Source organism: Condylura cristata, unplaced genomic scaffold (genome assembly GCF_000260355.1).
Source record: "Condylura cristata isolate star-nosed mole 26May11 unplaced genomic scaffold, ConCri1.0 scaffold00001, whole genome shotgun sequence".
NCBI classification, from domain to species: Eukaryota; Metazoa; Chordata; class Mammalia; order Eulipotyphla; family Talpidae; genus Condylura; species Condylura cristata.
Window position 1 is genome coordinate 51,201,412 of NW_004567102.1, and position 19,670 is coordinate 51,221,081.

At 37.5% G+C, this 19,670-nt stretch overlaps 1 protein-coding gene across 2 annotated transcripts in view; it reads left to right on the forward strand.

Annotated features, from left to right (window-relative positions):
• The first annotated feature begins 2,692 nt into the window (after window positions 1-2,692).
• Window positions 2,693-19,670, forward strand: part of LACE1 (lactation elevated 1) — a 133,329-nt gene continuing 116,351 nt past the window's right edge. Inside the window, exons 1-2 of one of the 2 annotated variants that reach the window (XM_004673751.2) lie at window positions 2,693-2,995; window positions 12,392-12,615. In XM_004673751.2, the coding sequence (XP_004673808.1) occupies window positions 2,860-2,995; window positions 12,392-12,615 (360 nt within the window). In that variant the 5' untranslated portion in view covers window positions 2,693-2,859. The remainder of the gene's footprint in view (window positions 2,996-12,391; window positions 12,616-19,670) is intronic. The other variant, XM_012724463.1, reaches the window with a different exon arrangement.

A 19,670-nucleotide genomic window follows, 5' to 3' on the forward strand; every position in this document is an offset into this window, starting at 1 on the left:
TGTGGGCTAGTTCCCTGGCAGGGAATTGGAACTACTGTTTCAGTGGCTGCCAATAGCTTCTTAGCACTGAGATTTAACCCCTTGGACCACCAGGGAGGTCCAGGATCATTGAATCTTAATATGGGAAATGGCTGGGTTAAAATCTGAAGATCTCTATGGTTCCTTGAAGATATAGAAATATTTTTTCTCATTACATAAGGATATTGATCTAAGTGAAGTTTTTCCCTCTATAATAATAAATACCAGATATATCTGAAGTACTAAACCTGGAATAGTCTTGTAGTTTTCCTGGAAATAGTAAAATTCAATTACTAGTTTTTGTAATTACTTTGATTAATATGATTTTTTCTAGTAAAAAATATCAGAATTTAGGAAATAAAGGAGGGGTGAGAACTGGGAGTGGGATCAGCTTTCTGGTTTTTCTAAGATAATATGTATGGAGGGTCATGAAAACAAATGAGATTATTTTAAAAGTCCCCCATGATATGTTTTCTGGCCCTAAATCATTTGAAGCCAAATTTGATTTCCTTAAGTTTCATAACAAAAAATTGTATTTATTTTGTAGACAGAAGGGAGGCAATGCAAGTTTAGAATCTGTGAAGGGATGTGGTCAAATAGGTTAAATCTTTGGAAACAAACTGACAGCAGTCTGCAGACATAGCACCAGTTAAATGATTGTGTTATAGGGCAGGGAGAGAGGGGGGCACCCTGAACCCCCAAACCTGCCTGCTCTAAATAGGTTCTGCCATCTGCTACATCAAGACAAGATATAAGCGCTTTAATGGAAAGGAACTTTAATACAAGTATACAACACAGAAGACAAAGAATATAGTTTCTAAATCAAACACCCAAAGTTACCCATCCCCTCATGGGTAAAAGTCAACCAAAAAGGGATTGGCCCAAAGCAAGGCCTGAAAGCCCGCCACAAGACTAAAGCACCTTCTGGCAGGGACCCATAGAAAAGGGTCACACATGGCCAGACAAGTCTGGGAGGAAAAGAGCAAAATCAAAATTAAGATAAAAGCTGCCATAGTCAGCCTCCCCACGGGTCTCTCACCAACATGTGTTTCAACCTGCCGAGGGCCAAGAAACAAGCACGATTTCTTCATTGCAAGCTCTCTGCTCCAAGTGGCTTCCTCAGGTCTCCTTCTGGCTCTCCATCCTGCTTCCTTCCTCTTCAGATTCCTTCTTTTCTCTGCTCAGCTCCACCCTCCTTCTGGGTGGGGCAGGGAACCTGGAACTTCCTCTTTTCCTGGGGACCACCCTGTTATAATTGTATTAAATGGCATAAGACCCAAAGATGGTGATGGATTTGAGCCATATTAAAACCGCAGATTCAGTCATCTCTGGCGAGGGATTGGATGTGAATGATAAGGTAAATCTGAGATTACAACTTTGTTTGCAGAGTTGGGGGAGGCTAGGGAGTTGGTTGGGCATTACAGTTATTGTAACAGGGTGGTCCCCAGGAAAAGGGGAAGTTCCAGGTTCTCAGCCCGACCCAGAGGGAGGGTTGAGCTGAGCAGAGAGAAGGATCTGCAAGAAGAAGGAAGCAGGATGGAAAGCCAGAAGGAGACCTGAGGGCTCCGCATGGAGCAGGGAGCATGTGAGGGAGAAACCGTGCTTGTTTCCTGACTCTGGACTGGTTAAGGCAGATGTGGGCGAGATACCTGTAGGGAGGTGACAATGGCAGTGTTTATATTGATTTTGATTTTGCACTTTTCCTCCCAGATTTGTCTGGCCATTTCTGACCCTTTTCTATGGGTCCCTGCCAGAAGGTGCTTTAGTCTTGTGGCAGGTTTTCAGGCCTTGCTTTGGGCCAATCCCTTTTTGGTTGACTTTTGCCCACGAGGGGATGGGTAACTTCAGGTGTTTGATTTAGAAGTTATATTCTCTGTGTTCCGTATTGTATATTCACTGTATTAAAGTCCCTTTTCTTATAGTTATATGTTTTGTCTTGACGCGGCAGATGGCAGAACCCACTTAGAGCAGGCAGGTTTGGTGCTTCAGTGGTGCCCCTCTTTCCCTGCCCTGTAACAATTGTATTAAAGTTCCTTTCCATTAAAGTTCTTATATTTTGTCTTGATGTGGCAGGTGGCAGGACCTATTTAGAGCAGATAGTTTTGTGGGTTCAGGGGTGCCCCCCTCTCCCTGTCCTGCAACATTATTATAAAGAAAATGGCACAGGACATGTAGCAAATTATATGTTAAATTTCCATTTCTCCCACAAAAAATCTGGATAAGGAACACGAAAGCAAGAAGTATATAGGTAAATATAGACATCATGCCACATTAAAAATAACTTTATGCTATTTGCATACAAACAGAAAGATACTTTGCCAGAGTTGAACTTGATACTGGGGGCCAAGAAATAATTGCAGCTACTGTTTAGGGAAGTGTGAGGATGATTAATACATCTCATTACCATAGAAGGGGCCCCTGGGGAACCCACATTTATTTAGGTTTCGGAATCTAGGTCAGGTAACTAATGGACTCGTGGGTGACCAGACCAGACGTCATAATTACATACTAATTGCCTGATAGGGTTTGGGGCCCCACCCGCCAGGCGCCCGGGCCAGGTCTGCCTCGGCCAGGTAGAGCTGTCCCTCCTCCAGTGCCTGGCTGGTACGCCCCGCCCACGCCGCTGCCGCACTGCATGCCGGGAGTCGTAGTCCCGGCTGTCAGCGTCCGTAAGGACCCAAGGGCACGGGCGTCCAGCCCGCCTCCTCGGTACTAGAGGTCACGCTCCTCTGCTGCTCCTGTATCTCGGGCGGAGCCTCCCGCGAGCACGACTGGATTCGTTTGTTCCACCCTCTTCTGGGTTTCAATAAAGTTTTCCTCTTCCCGTGTACGGAGCTCAAGATGGCGGCCTCCTGGTCGCCCTTGGTTACCCTGCGCTTAGTGCAGAGCCGGCTGAGAGGGAGATGTTTTGGGTGCAGGGCCTGGGCCGCTGCTCTCACCCCTCCGGTCACCGCCCCTGGAAACCCCCTTTGGAAAGGTCAGTGACTGGGCCTTGAATAGGCCGAGCTGTCTGCTTATGACCAGAGAGGTCTCGGGTCAGTCACCTTTCCTCCTTCCTCTCACCTGTTTGGTCTCCTGGTTTCATAGTTTTAGGAGTTAAGGGTCCCGCGAGAGGAGTTTCAGCCTCTCTTGCCCTGCTAATGCCGACCCACGAAGACGACTTGAACACTGAGGCAGATGGTTCAGAGTGACTTTAATTTTGAGGGTCAGAGGTCGACTCAGAGTTGTTACCTTTCGCGTTAGATCTGGCGCGCCCAGGTGTGGGAGTGTCAGGCTTCCGGAGGTGAGGGTGTGGGGTTCATAGCGGTGAACGCCCACACTGCGTGATCCCAAGGTCTGGGGCCTTGTGACCTGGCACTGCTCTAAAGCCCATGCCTCAGACCCCTGTAGGCCCATCTGGCTCTCTGAATTCTGGGAACTCGAGTCTACAGCATTCTGATTGGGGGATCTATTTGACAGAGCTAGTGGGGGTGCATTTTGTCAAGGGCCTTTTTTTTTTTTTTCCCTCGCCTTTCGTTTATTTTGCATTCAATAATGAATCTCTGTTTTGAGTGACCAGACCGTATTATTAATGTCTCCCCCATCCACATACTTAGGTTTTTCCTTTTCTCCAAGCATCCCCTCTGAATATGTCAATAAATTCTCATTGATTTATTTATCTAAAATTGTATCAGCCTTTAACTATGATTCTCAATAGAGCTGACATTAGTACTAGAATTGTTTAAATTACCACAGGGTTTTCTTAACATTTCAGCATAACTCAATTTATGTAATGAGATATTTTGATCCCATAAGTTCATAATATAAGCTGTATTTTTCATTTTTGAAAATATGCAATAGAAGCAAATGGTAACAAAGTTAAAAATGTATAAAAGTAATGCTTTAAAATGTAAGACTTTATTCTACTCCTGTCTCTTAGCCACTTGATTTTCCTTCCCAGTGGCAACATCTAATACTGGTTTCTTATGTATTCTTTCAGACATTTTGTATATGTACTATGTATATGTATATAAATATCTGCATTTTGAAAAAGTGGAAATGATAGTACACCAACACCCTCTTCTATTTTCTTTGATTTTCATTTAGTTTATCTTGGAGATCATCCCATATCAGTATGTATAGGCCTATTCTCATGATCCTCACTTTGGAGATAATGAATCCAAGGATGTAGGAGTTATATAGTTAGTTAAGTGGCTGAAGTAGTGGATTCAAGGATAGGCTGTTGAGGTACTTTTTTACCTTGTACTCATGCTAAATTCAAAATTTAACTAGTTTTGGGTGTGGAGATTTGAGAAAAATGCAGTTAGGGTTATGACTGATTTAAGGATCTAAAGGTCCTTCCTACCTCTCTTTAACTAAAAATAAAAGGAAAAATATAAGTTAAAATGTGTGGGTAGCATTGGCTTAATGTTAAGAGAAGGAAATAGGTAAAGGGAAGGAAGAACAAAGCAAAAATATGACTTTGACTTTTTATGTTTTATTTAAGTATTATTTTCAGCTCTAATTCCATGATATTTTAGAAATTGAAACTTTGAAAACTTTAGGGGTCCTATAATGCTGTTCATCCAAGTCCCCTACTTGATTGCCTGACTTTAAACTCCTTAGGAGATACAGCTTTATGATGCAACATTTTGGGGATATATGTATTTCTATTAATGAGATTATTAAGCAATTGAAAGTGAAATTTGCTGTCTTATCTAATTGAAATATTTATGTGCTCTATTTTGATTTCACTTCCTGTTTTCTTTTAGTGTAAGTATGTCTTCATTTAATGCAACATTTTCTTAAACTGTAGACAATTCTAGGAAGTCATTTATTAGAAATCAGATTGGCCATGGTGTGGTGGAAAATACCTCCAAATTGCTACATTATTAAGCCTTCTGTTATTACATGTGAAGGGGAAAGGGGGGAAGTGAATTAAATTGAGTCCCTGCTGTTGCATAGCTCAGTCTTAGAAGATGAAATTATAATGGCTAATGTTTATTGAGCATACTCTAGACAGTCTATACTGTCTAGACAGTCTGCTAAGCGTTTCTTTTTGTCTCATAATTTAATCTTCATAAAACCCTATAAAATTATTATGTCTGTTTTTTATAGATGAATGAACAGGCCTGGCCACCCAGCTGGGGTTTGAACCCAGGTATATTTGCTTCAGGACCATACAAACTTAACCATTATGTTCCACCAGATCCTTAATATAACAATGAACATTGATAACACATGATCTAGGCCCATCTGAAGTGCTAAAAGGGCTATAGAGGAGAATACAACTTCATTGGGAGAGGGGATCACTATTTAGGGAAAGTGTGGATGTGAATTGTAGCTGGCACTTAGTTCATGATTTCAGGGGGATGGTAGCTAGAGATGAGGCTGGGAGGTAGGTTGGAGTTGTGGTTAAAGGAATCCTGTACAGCGTGTGAACATGTCTAGGATCAGTGGGACACTTGGAGTTTTGTTAAGAATAAAAAGCTGGTCAAATCCATTTTGGCATGATTATTCTTTGGCCACTTGAAGAGATCAGAAACTGTGGATGGGGGAATAGTGGAAGTTGTGTGATTGTTCTGAAGAAAATTGCATTATTTCAGGGGATAGCAGTTTAGGGCCAAAATTACTGCTTTGGTAAAGATGGGGACCGGCGGATAGGGAGGAAGGGAATTGGGACATTTCTTTGGTAGAATTGACAGGCTTTTATTGAGACAAGGCAAGAGTTAAGATCAATTTAGTTTTCCTACTTTGGATGATTTAATGACATCACCATCTATCAAGAGAAACCAAACAAAAAATAATTTTAAGGCATTTTAAGGGAAGGTTCCATTTGAGACTTGCTAAATTTGAGGTATTTATGACTGTAGTTGTAGGAAATACAGGGGATTGAGATTACAAAAGGAAATGTGAAGCGTTAAGAGCCATGAAAATGAAAGAACTAGTCTGGGAATATCTGTAGTTAAAATGATAAAAAACAGTGAGGCCTTGAAGAATACTGACTTATGAGCAAGAGAAAGTGACCTCACTGGATGGCAGTTACAAAGATCATAGGAGAATTAGGAAAGAAGCCAACAAAGAGAATATATCTAAGTTTTCTAAAACGAAAAATTGATGTATCTGATATTCTGTCTAGCTTTAGAAATCATTTATTTCATAGAGGCAAGATAATAGGTATGTCATGTCTTGTAATTTCATATTATTCTAGTATTCTAGTATCCTGTATCTAACTCATTGTTATATTTAGGTTGTCTATCAAACAGTGACTCATATTTATTTACCTTTAGCATTATAATCTCTTCTTTAGTACATATGCATGGAGATGCTGATTAGGTATTAACATGAGTACAATTAACCTCAGCCTTATGATTTGGTATTGATATAATTCATTGGTAGTACAGATTAGTGGTTAAGAGAATGGATTTTTTTTTACCATGATATTTTATGGATTTCCATTAACATTTATATATTATCATATTAGAAAAGAGTTTTATGCTTACTGAGATGGATTAACTTTGTGGTAATGATTTCTTTCAATTGTTATTTTTTTTAAGTATAGCACAATTTATTTCATAAGCATCTCTGGTACCCTAGATGTAGTTCTGGGGTGGAGGAAGGGGCAGATAAAATGGAGGGAGATAGGAAGTACAAGAGTAGAATTTATAGGAAGCAGCCTCGTTCAGAATCTACGGATTGACTATTGATTAACACTGCTTTATACATAAAGTTCTTCCATTCTTTTTGCTTATATGAATGACTATTTAACTGTGCTATAACTATTTTGGATTTGTCTTCTCACAAGTACCAATAATAGATGCCCAGGGTCTAGAAACTGGTGGTCAAGCCTTGACCCAGTGCAGCAGTGTACCCTACAAATTCTCTGATGAAAGATTGTTCAGTCTTGGCTGGATATATCTGATAATTGTTTTCCTAGGTCACTCCGATATCTGACTAAGATCTGTTTTCTAATTTCTCTTTTAAAAGCTTTTTGGATATAGCTGTTATTCCTGCTGTGTTTTGTCTTTCTTGTCCAAGGTCCTCTAACTACGCGTTGTGTTCTCTTTATTTCATCTCGCCATTAAGCTCATCTTAGAAGTTATTTTTCAACTCATTATCTATTTACATTCCTGACCAGGTTGCCATTTTCAATAATTTTTAAAGCCTTAATGTGTAGTTTTTAGAGTAGTTCCTTCATCACTTCATAATGCAATTATATTTTAAATGTAACTCCCATAGATTCCACTTTAAAATTCTCATATATATGTTCAAGTATATGAAATGTAAGATAAACAATGAATGTATGGTATTTCTTCTTTATATTTTTAAAGCAAATGGATCTTTTAGGTCTCATTATCAAATAGTGTATGAACAGGGTGAATATTAAGGAGTTACTCAGTATGCTAGGCCATGCCTATAATTACTTCAGAATAGCTTTATTCAGATTTTTAGGCAGTATTTTACTGATTTGTTATCATGAAATTTAAAGTACTATTTTTTTCTCTTTGTAAAGTTATACACATTGGCACATTTAAGAATAACTAGCTTCTAAAGGAAAAGAATGATAACCAGCAAGCATTTAGTTTTAATTTTCATAATTTTTCTATTTAAATCAAAAACACCCTTTTAAAGCCCCTAAATCAGCCTTTTATAAATAAAGTAAATCATCTTGTGATGCATTCCTTGATGATGGCTTATGTTGTTTTTCTAAAGAAAGAGTTTAATTAAGATTTGATTTTCTTCTATTCTGCACTTTGTTTATTCATCACTGAATCAAATACAGGTCTTTTATGTCACTGGTAAGTCTGACTTTTTGGGTCATTGATGACCACTGCAGTTTTTTTTTTTTTTTAAAGCAACTGAGTATTTATCTTTTAGGTGTGATTAGAACATAATAGAGCATGAACAGAGTGGGCTGCCTGTGACCTTAGCATGGGGTTCTGTCATTGTAGAGAACATTTCTGGTCAGTGGCCACTGCTTACAGTTTGTAAAAATCAACACAAATGTACAAATAACTCATGAATAATTGTGAACACAGTATTTGAATGGATGTTTAATAAATATGCATTAAAAATCTAATTATAGTAATGAAGTTTACAGCTGAAATTTTAATCCAGCCCTTTAGAAATATTAAATGTGCTTTTCCTGATTGTGCATTTTTCTCACAGCAGTTGGGTAAACATTTTAAACTGGAAATCTAAATTCCTTATATAGTTTTGATTTCATTTAACTAAGCATGTGTTCTTTTTGGCAACAATCTTCCTTCTTCTTTTATCCCATAACTGTTACTTTGAAGAATTTTGATCAGTTTTGTTTTAGGACTGGTGAATACTGGGATAGCAGAGCAACAGTAGAATGTAATCTGAAAGACAAGATTGTGATTGTGGTCATCCCTTAGTAGTGGATCAGTCATTTAATTTCCATTAATGATATTTCCATTTTCTCATCGCTAGAATGATATTCATTATCCTAATTCTGTCTTCCTCACCAGTCACTTGTGAGGCTCAAGTAAATTATTATATGAGAAAGTCCCTTGAAAACTGTAAGATGTTATATGGGATATATTAGGAGTAATTGAAATATCAATACTGAAATACTAAAAAGAAGTGATGGATTCCAATCAGTGAGCAGAAATGGTATAAACTCATCTCCATACAAATTAATAAAAAAATTTTTACTTTGAAGAGGATTCACTTATATATACAGTGGCAAAGCCCTATTTATTTAAGTGCTTTGAATTCTAGAAAGTGCAGTTTTGAGTTTTCTAAGATTGTGGAAAGGGCTTCTGTAAATAACCATGGAGAGTTTTTTTGATGATCTGAACTTAAATAGCTTTTTCTGGATATACTGAATACCTAGAGGTTCTCAGAAATTATGAATTACTGCTTTTATCATGATGCTTCAAAGTAAGCTGTTGAAATTTGGCTTTTACAGGAAAGTCATTATATGGTAAACTATATTTAGTTAGAAATGGGTACTGTTTTCAAAAGAAACTTACATAGTTATGAATTATTGTTGTGCAGCAAGGCTTGAAGATATTATTTTGTAGAATCAGAATATTAGATCTGAAGAGGATCACTGGTATCAAGAATAGTACTAAGATATATTTGGTTTTCAGTAGCCATGAATGAATGAGTGAATGAACAAATTTACCTATGGCTTTTCAGCTGTTTGTATGATAGTATTATTGTGAGGAGTAATAAAAGTATCCTGTGAAGTTGCTTGTCCTAACACACAATAGGTACTCAATAAATGCGCTCTGCTGTAAAAGACTTTCCTTTTAAATGACTTAGTTTTGATGATATTTTTAAAAAGTGGTTCATAATCAGCTTTTGTCCATAAACTTGTTTAAAAATTTGAAGGTTGTATATTTAGAGATCTTGCTTCAGAAAACCACCCACAAATTCACATATAATTTTCTTTTAATTTTAGAAAGCTTCCAGGCCTCCCTACTTCCTTACATCCCACCCAAAGCAAAGCTTGTCATGGTCCCTAAGTGAAGTTTTTGTTCAAGAAACCTGTGCTTATATAACAATTCTTGTTAGGGCAACTACTGACAATTTGCTTTTTCCTAACTTCTTTTGTAATTGTGTGATGATTACCTCTTTTTTTCTGTATTACAAGCTACCATGTGCCCTTAATAAGAGCATAATTATGGTTTATTATATTTATTAATGAAGTCAGTTAAGTGGAGCATATTAGCATAGACTAAGACAGCAGAACTTCAGAAGAATTTTGTTGTTTCAAACTTTTGTCTTGTGAAGAGAACTTAGGAATTGGGGCAGATTGCTTCTTTCCCTGCTGAAAGGGCTCCTGCAAACGTGGTCAACACTCCTGAACTCCACTACACCATCTGTAAGAAGTATGAAAGCACTAAACCCACAAAGTGCCACAGTAAAAGAAGGGCAGGATTCTTTGTATATCCAGGGAAAGTGGCCTCAGGGCAGGAAGCAGAGATCCTGTAGTGGGCAGACTAGACTGATTTCCAAAAACAGGCTAAAACTACAAAGGAGATTGTGGTGAGGCTTGAATGCACTGAGCCCAGTTGCACATGTAGAGAATGCTGGTCATCAAGACATGCAGGCATTTTGAAAAGGGCAAGTGACTTAATTCTAAGCATCATCTGTTTTATTATGAAGACAATGCTATCTATGTTGACCTAAAAACAGAAAAAAAGTGGAGGGGAAAATTAAAAAATCATAAATGTTTAATGTCAGGTAGGGGGGATTGGCTCATATTTGGTCTTGGGAGAAAAATAGGAATAATTGTTCAAGTACTAAAGTTATTGTAGTGTATCCAGATGCTAGGACACCACAATACTGACAGTAGGCTGTGGAACTTAGTGGGATTGTTCCAAAATTTACTTTAGGAGAAAATAGTGAAATAAGGTACAAAATTAAGTTGAAAGAACAGCACAGACTTTTTAGCCTGTAAAATCTTCCATTTTTATTTCTAGATTAGTGTGTGGATCTTCAGAATGGCATTTTCCCACTGTCCATTTGGAGTACAATAAGACAAATTAATATAAATCAAAATAATATGGCAACAGCATCACATAATTTGTGTACACTGATGAAGTAACAGATTTAATTTAGTGCAGCTTTTGAGAAGGCTTTTGTGTTTCAATTTATACAGCTGCTATTCAGGCCTGAGCTGGCCAATCTCTCAGCCTTGACTGTCTTGCTTGACTGATTTCTCTCTCGGTTTAAAAAAGAATCCTTCTCTCTCTCTCTCTCTCTCTCTCTCTCTCTCTCTCTCTTTTCTCTAGAGCAGCTTTAAGTTCATAGCAAAATTGAGAAGAAGGTATAGAACTTTCCCTTATGCCCCTACCACCCCCACAGATCTTTGCTCATTATCAGCATCTCTCATCAGAGATGTACTTTATTATTACTGATGGACCTATATAAACATATCACAATCACTTGAAGTCCATAGTTTATATTAAGGTTCTTTCTTGCAGTAGCACATTCTGTGGGAATGGACAGGTGCATAATGACATGTATTTACTATGAGAATGCCATAGAGTATGTAGCAGACACTGTTCACTGAAGAATATGGCTTTTAACAAAAAATCCCTGCCATCAGGAGGCCTCCAGGGTGGTGCAGGGTTTAAGTTTCAGCTCTGTCAAGCTAACACCAGCCACTGCAGCCTGAGTTCAGTCCAGCCAGAGAGCTGACCTACCTGGCTCAGCAGACCTGTCCTGTCTGCCTGCTATTCCCCTTAGCAGTGTATTTCAGCACAGCCACCTGTTCTGCTCCCTACTCTGTGTCTGGTGAATCCTCTCATATCCTCCTCCTTCTGCCTTCTGTCTGCATTCCAGTTCTTGTTCATATAAATTAAAAAAATATATATACACAACAAAAATCCCTGCCATCAAAGAGCATATGGAGACAGACAGAAAAAAAAAAGTAAAATATGGGGCATTTAGTATAACTAAACTTTGTGGTTCATTGTCATATATGTTAAATATGAAGATATATGTTATATTGCATATAAGTATAATAAATATGAACATAGAATAAACATACCAGAGTGTATCATGCATAGAAAGATCCTTTTTCACTAACTCAAATTTTTACTGAATCTGTTATTTCATGAAACTTGCTTTTCAGTTTTATTTATATGTGTTTATTGGGTCATGATGTGAAAAGAGATTCCAAAATTTGAAAGTCACTGATTAGAGGACATAGGAAGGCATTTAATAGTCCTGATGGAATGAGAAATAGCCCTTAAGTTATAACCTAAGTAAAGAGAAAAGATTTGGGGTAAATAAGTGAATTTGGAAGTGTTGTGTGAGGGGGGTTGAAGGATGGTGAGATTTTGTAGAGAGAAATTAGCCTGACAGAAGAATAAAGGAAGAGGATGTGAGTTAGGGTACCTATGTGAACAAAAGCATGGCTGTGAAATGGTGGATGTAAAATGTTTTTGAGACATGATAAGTATCCTGTATTAATTGATTCTACCTTATACTGTCTACTCTACCCAGGCTCCAAACATTTCTTTCATTGTCCATTCTAATTTAGGCCTCTATGATTTCCCACTTAGGACAGTTTCACAGTAAGTTTCTCTGGGCCCCAATTAATTTTAATTGTGATAGCTATGTAATCATGTATTACTGCTTCACATTTTTTTCTCTCCAGCCCCTTTTTAAAAAAAAAAAATTACTTTTGATCTTGCCCTTTACCCTATTGTATGTGGTGGATACTCCTTTATTTTTTGTATTAATAGATATGTTTTGAATATCTAGACATGCAGGGTGGGGCCCAAATATGAAAATACTCTGAACCCTAGAATAAGAATACTGTGTTGCAACCATAATAAACATGAAGAGAGAACACTTTGAAATACGTTCATTTAAGAGAGGCTAAAATTGTATATATTCTTGTTTATAGCCTATACAGTCCAGACACCTGAGGCCATGTCTCCAACTGCAGCTACAGAGGCTTATTCAAAAGCTTTGACAATTTGCCATGGACCGCTGGACCACTATGACTTTCTGATAAAAACTCAGGAGCTAAAGGATGATGAACATCAAAGAAGAGTCATTCATTGTTTGCAGAAATTACATGAAGACCTTAAAGGATACAGTATAGAGGCAGAAGGTCTTCTTTCAAAGGTGAGCTTTGTGTGATATTAAAGACTTAACAGTTAAAAGCGCAACCATTTTATAAAATTGATCAAATACAGTAGGGTCCGATCATAAAACAGCTTGAAAATTCCTCCAAATTTTAAAAAATATGCTCTGTTGCATCCCCATTCCTAATTTCTTGGTGTATTCACAGTTGTCTTCCACCTTCTGGGGCATTCTGGTACTTCTTATTTAAGTAATCATTGATGCAATCCACTATAAATTAAAACTTCTGCGCAATTCAGTTTTCCCCTCTGCCTATCACAGACCTAGTCTAAGATGAACAGTAGAGAAAGGGGAGTAGGAGTGATTTAGTGTTCCACTCTTCTTTCTTTCTCTGCTTGTCCAGCGTCTCAGGTCAGAATGAGAAGGATGAGTGATTACAGTGGAACAGCTGTTTGAAGATAGTAAGGGTCCTTTGTGTGATAGGTGCTGGTGTGCTTTTGTGCTACTTCATTGTTGAGGTGTGCACTGGTGGCTTTTTCAAGACTTCCCACTGTTCCACTCTGTCTTCTTAGGATTCAGGGGTATACCTCATACCACTGCATTCTGTTGGGGCTCCCTCATGATGCCATTGGCCTTGTAAGTGGGGTCCTTTTGGGGCAGATCTACCCAAGTCACCATTTATGGTGTCCAGGTAGCACAACATCTTTCGCCCATCAGCCCTGCAAGGGCAGTTTTGCTTAGCTGCCTGCTTTCTCTGGATAAGAGGCAGGCACCAGTCTCTCTGTCTTTGTCCTGTATGCCCCGTGCTCCTGGGGACACAGCAAGTTCTCCCATGGACTCTTCTGCACCCTGTTTTGGTACCCCTAAGCTGAGCAAGCATCCAGCGGGGAAGGAGATGTTTGTGTTGTCTACATTCAATCCTCATGTCTTTGGGTGCTTCTTTTGGAAACTCCTGCACTGGGAGAATAGCCACATCCTTCCTTATACAGCTAATAGAGCCACATCCTTATACAGCTAATAGCCTTCTACCTTGATCACTTTCTTCATTTCTGCTTTTATCTTAGGGCTATCTTTGCTTTCTCTCACTCTCTCTCTTTTTTAAAGTTTTATTTATTTATGCTAACAGAACTGGGATACAGGCCAGAGATGTGGAGGGTGAAAGGATTCACCAGAGACAGAGTGTGGAGCAGAACAGACAGAATGACAAAGTACACTGCTGAGGGGAGCAGCTGGCAGGTCAGGAGAGGTCTGCCATGCCATGTGGGTCAGCTCCTGGCCAGGGATTGAACTCGGGCTGCAGTGACTTTGGAGAACTTCATAGTGACCAGGGAGAGCCCTGCTTTTTTTCCCTTTTAAGTAATTTTTGCATGGCTGTGACTAAAAATTCTTTTTAGAGTGTAGGCGAACTATTTTCCCTTGTCCTTAGCTTTTGAGCTTTTTCTGAAATTCTGAGACAGTGGGAAAACTTTTATTCTTTATCTCATTGTAGAAACCAGTATAATTGTGGTGTCATCTTCAGACATATATAGTTACAAAATTTAGAATATGGTTCAGTCTGAGAAAATAGTTTTCCTTTAATTGACTGAACAGATCACCTCCCCTTTGCTCTCACCAAGCATTTTTTCTAAGCTCCTTAGAAAAGTTTCTATATGACATGTTAGTAGTACTTTATTTAAAAATACCAATAGAAGTAATTTTGCTTTTTTGAAAGGCAATTGAGACTATAATTAGGTAGTTTTATTTTTCATAACAAACAAGACTGTTATTGTACTAACAATTTCTGGGGACGTGTTTTGGTGTTATTTAGGATACAGAGTGAAGTGGAGCTTTAGAGTGGGCTGCGTGGTCAAATAGCAGTGAAGTGTGTCTCTGCTATGCAGCCTGACCTCACGGAGGCTGAGCCAGCTTTCTGTAGCACCATTGGCTCTGAAAACTTTGGCAGCTTGGCAGGTAGCAGTGCAGGCCTCCTGGATTCTCACTCCTGTGCTCTGCCAATCATGTAATCCTCTTACTGTGTTGTTGCTTTTCACTCACATCTGTTTCTGCTCATTTCACTAATTTCTAAATGCTTTCCCTATGTCTGTGTGTTAAATTCCTGAGTAGGGTTCTAATAGGATAACCAGTCGTTTCCTCTCTGTAGGGTAGAGCTTTCACAACAGCTTTTGCCCCCAAAAGATTGGGTCTCTGCAGAAGGTGCCAGCTGGCTCCTGTGAGCATGGCACTTTCCCTCAGAAGTGTGGGCATGGGAGTCCATGGGGTCCAGCATGGTAGTTAGAGGGAATCTTGATGAGTTATCCCTACTGATCACCAAATGTCCCGTTTCCCCCCAAATTTCCCAAAACTGATAGGTGAATAAAGAAATAAAAAGTTTGGAAAATAGAGACTGCTTGTGTTCCATATACTTAATTATACTTTACAGTACAGATGGTCTTCCAAATAAAATAACCTGGTTATGGCCCTCCCTGGTGACGTAGCGGGTTAAAGCACAGCACTGAGAAGCTAAAGCCACTTCCGCATGAATTTGATTCCCGCCTGCGCGGGAGGAGACCACATGGCACGGCAGACCTCTCCTGACCCGCCCGCTGCTCCCCTCAGCAGTGTACTTTGTCGTCGATCTGCCTGTTCTGTTCCCCACTCTGTCTCTGGTGAAGCCTCTCGCCACCCCTAAGCCTCTGGCCTGTACCCCAGTTCTGTATGCACAAATAAGTAAATCTTTAAAAAAAAAAAAATAACCTGGTTATATGTCAGAGCCAGGAAACAAGATGTTTTACTTAAGTGGATTTTTTTGTTATCTGAGTTAAATTACTTTCTTGAATTTGGCATTTTGCTCACTTTCTATTCCACTCCCTTTCCAAAATACAGTCCTTTTTTTTTACCCTCTTCCTACTGTGTATCTCCCCTAAGGCTCATCTTATAATGGTTGGTGAACTAATATCCAATTAAAAGTATCTTTTAATCATTAACTTATCTGGTTGCCAATTCAAGTATACAATGGCTTCTTTAAAATTATCATGTGGTTTATCTTGGAGTATTCTCCCACACTTTTTTCTTAACTGCCTATGATGGGTCTGCCTAGTGAATAACCCTGGCTTTATTATGTAATTGTAATCTTATGTAAGCAGGAGAGCTGACATGTTGGGTAGTTTCAAATGTGTCTAATGAAAGTTTATATTTGTCAAATTCTAATGTATATATGAATTAGTGTTAAGAAGCCTGATCAACATCTCTTTGAGCTAGTATTTGTCTTTTAGTTAAGGCTGCCAAATCTTTAACATTGAAAAATATGCAAACATCTAATGTAATTTGAGTAAAATATATAAAAGCTTACATTTTGAAGATTAGAAAGAAACCAGAGACCTATTTTTAAAAATAATACTGATGTGCAGATTATCAGAGAAGGAAAATTTCCCACTGGTAGAACAATTTATAGAGTTCTTGGATTTGGAAAATAGGATTTATGATTTTATGGGCATTTGATTTCTACCTGCCAGCTTCATTGAGATATTATTGACAAATAACATCAGTGAGTTTAAGTGTAAAATATGAAGACTTGATTCTCATAATACAAAATGATTGCCACAGTGGGATTAGTCAACACCCACATCCTCTCACATAATTCCCATTTTTCTTTTTTTGTGGTGATAACATTAAGTATATAAATCAGTATTTTAATTATAGTTACCATGCTATACATGAACTCTCTGAACTTACTCATGTGTTAGCTGGGAGTGTGTGCCCTTTGACCAGCATCTTGCCATTTTTTTCCCATGCCCCATTCTACTCTCTATTTTTAAGCTCAGCTTACTTGCTTATTTATTTATTTATTTACCTATTTATTCTATTGTGGTAACATTGGTTTACAACACTATCTGTGATTCAAAAGCATAGGATCACAGCTCCTCAGATGCCTGTCACCATACCATACCTATCATCAAGGTACCCTTTGCTGTCCACCATAGTCCATTTGGGAACTGAACTTTTTTAGAATTCTGCATATAAGTGAGAACCTATGGTATTTCCCTTAGGTTATATGAGTATTTGATTTTGTTTTTAATGGGGATGTTTAAATATTCATGATAGTCGACTTTTTTGTTTTTTTATTATACTCCTAAGAAATTTTTCAGAATGGCTAAGCTATAATATTAAAATAAAATATACCTTCATGAGATACCAGGATTATTAATTAATGAGAAAAAAATTGTTGACAGACTATTAGACTCTTTTCACCTACCCAGATAACAATGTTTCTGTAATTAAAATATGTAACAGTTATGAACAGATGACCATGCTATATGAGCAACAAACTATAAAAAATGAGCATTTATGAACACTTCACTTTTGTTATCAAATAAAACCTACAACCAGGTTAATATATGCATAATTGTTATTGTGCTGTGAGGTAATTAGGCATAAATGGTAAGTAGTTCATGTAAATCACTATAATTAGAATTACTTTTACACAGCCAAATCAAGCGTTTCTAGAGTCAGGGAGGGAGAGAATTAAATAGAGTGTGGAGTTACTCTGAAAATCGCTGTTTCCATTAATCAGGGATATACAGGCAAGCTAGATTTTTCATCTCATAGCAGGAGATGAAAATTCCAAGAGACCTAGGAATTGAGGTGGGGAGGGGTGTCAGGGAGCACATAACATTACTTTTCTTTTTCTTCTGCTTTCCACAAAATAATTTTTAGAATTTCCCTATGAGCAGTGACTATTTCCGTCTTTCTCTACCATCCTGTCATCTTTTATTTGGATACCTTCCTCTCACACCCCCCTCCCCCCACTCTGAAAAAGCCTTGAGTAGGTTTTAGAAGAGAACTAGCCTGCCTTAATTTAAGGTCTTAATCTCATGTACTGATGTTTCCTGTGTTCTGACTTCAGAGTCTGGGCACTGTGTGTGAGCAGTATACCTAGCAGTTTGGGCTGTGGACTTTTCTCTCAGGAGATATGGGAAGCCTCTTGTCTGGAACCTTCAATTATTTTATCATAGAATATTCAGAGATACTTCTAGCAATTCATTAGTTTTTTTTCTCAGTTCTTCTTCCCTCTTTCTTCCAGCTAAGGGGGTAAGTATTAATTCTCTTCATTCCTCTTAGTTCTGGAATATCCTATGAATTGGGTTGAGTGGTATGATTTAGGTAAAGCTTCTCTGATCCCTGGAACTTTATCTTTTAGAAAATCATGACCAACACTGAATACAAATTAGACACCTATATAGCTATAGTTGTATTAAAGAACAGAATTAAAAAAAAATGTTTCTTTTATTAAAATTTTATGAATGCTGAAGTAAAAGCATTACATCCTAACCTGATTATCTAGAAGGAAGTGAGATTATGGGTCAAACTGCATTACTCTGAGAACATGCCAAAGATTTACTTAAAATTTGAAATTTGGGTAATCTGAAATAATGGGCCTGCTTTAGACATCAAAGTAATTGATCAATGTATTTAATTAAAACTTAAGATTTTGACGTGTTTCCAGCAGGTGAAATTATACTGTTAACATACATAATAGTTTCTTTAAGAAACTTCTAAAATGAATTTAAAGAAAAGGGGTGTTGCTCATTTTTTATTATGTTTAGGGTTGGAATTCTGTCATTATCAATCAAGCCTGTATGACAGAACTATGTAGACCCTAAAGAGGCACAGTACTCTGGGATCTGTGTTGCAATTAGGGCCATGTCTCTAGATCAGTGGTGAGCAAATGTTTTCACATATGAAATCTTTTATGCTACAGGGGCCATATGATCTCTGTTCAGACTTGTCATCATAGCAAAACAACCCCTAACAATATGTAAATAACTGTATTCAAGTAAATATTTATAAAGACAGGTATGAGGCAGGACTTGGCCTACAGGCACAAACCTCTAGTTAACTGTTACCTCAGTAGATTTGAGGGCTGGTCAGAGATCATTAATTGTATTTAAAGTTCACTAGAACCTTTCCAATCTAATTTCCTATTTCTTTCTTCCTTTATATACACCTATTTTTACTCAACTATTCACTGATCCATTAGTTAGACTGACAAAGGAACAAAAGTAGAAAGTCCAGTGTGTTTCTGGCAATTTGATACACTATCGAGTTGGCATAGAAAATCAGCGGGGAAAAGATGGTTTATTCAATGTACTGAGATGAGATAAGTAATTCTATGAAAAGTAAAATGAGGTACCTACTTCTCTAAACATAAAAAACAAATTCCATAGAATTAATGTCCTAAATTTAAAATGAAACTTGGAATAGTTTTATCACCTTGGGAAAAGGAAGAATTTCTTATACAAGTCATCAAAGTTTAAATTATAGAGGTAAAAATGGATACATCTAATTTTTACTAAAATTTGAAACTGTGGTCAACCATAGAAAAAAAGCATATGTAGACTAGTAGAAAATATTTGCATCAAAGACTATGGATTGCTATCTAGAACAAAGAACTCCTTACAGTTCATTAGAAAAACAAAGGAGACTGTTTCAGGGGAATAGCTAGCAGGTATCATAAAATTATCCAGATAAATAATTCAGGATGTATTTCTAAAATAAAATGTTTGCATAAACTAATATCAGGATTGTTAACAGCAGGAAGAACAAAGGGGGACCAACATTCCACTACTTAAATTTTGGAGTAAATATGTAAAAGGACAAAGGTTTGGTGAAATTGCATGGTAGGAATCCAGGTATTCAATATTTTCTCCCCTTTAGTCTCTTTATAATATTCCACAATCAAAATACTTTTAAGTGTGCTAAACATAAGTAGCAACCTTTTTGACATTGATCTTGGCAATGACTTTTTAAATTTGATACCAAAAGTAAAAGTAAAAAACCAAAACTAAATGAATGGGGTTACATTATTACTAAAAAGTTATACATAATTTACTAAAAAGCTGCTCTTTCATAACAAATAATCTATGAAATGGGAGAACATGTTTGCAAATCTTATGTCTGATTAAGGGTTAATATCTAAAATATATAAAGAATATATAAAACTCAGTAGCAAGAAACACTCACTTCAATTAAAAAATAGACAGTGAATCTGAATAGACATTTCTTTCAAAGGGACATACAGATGTCAGTCGGTCCATGAAAAGGTGCCCAACATCAGTAGT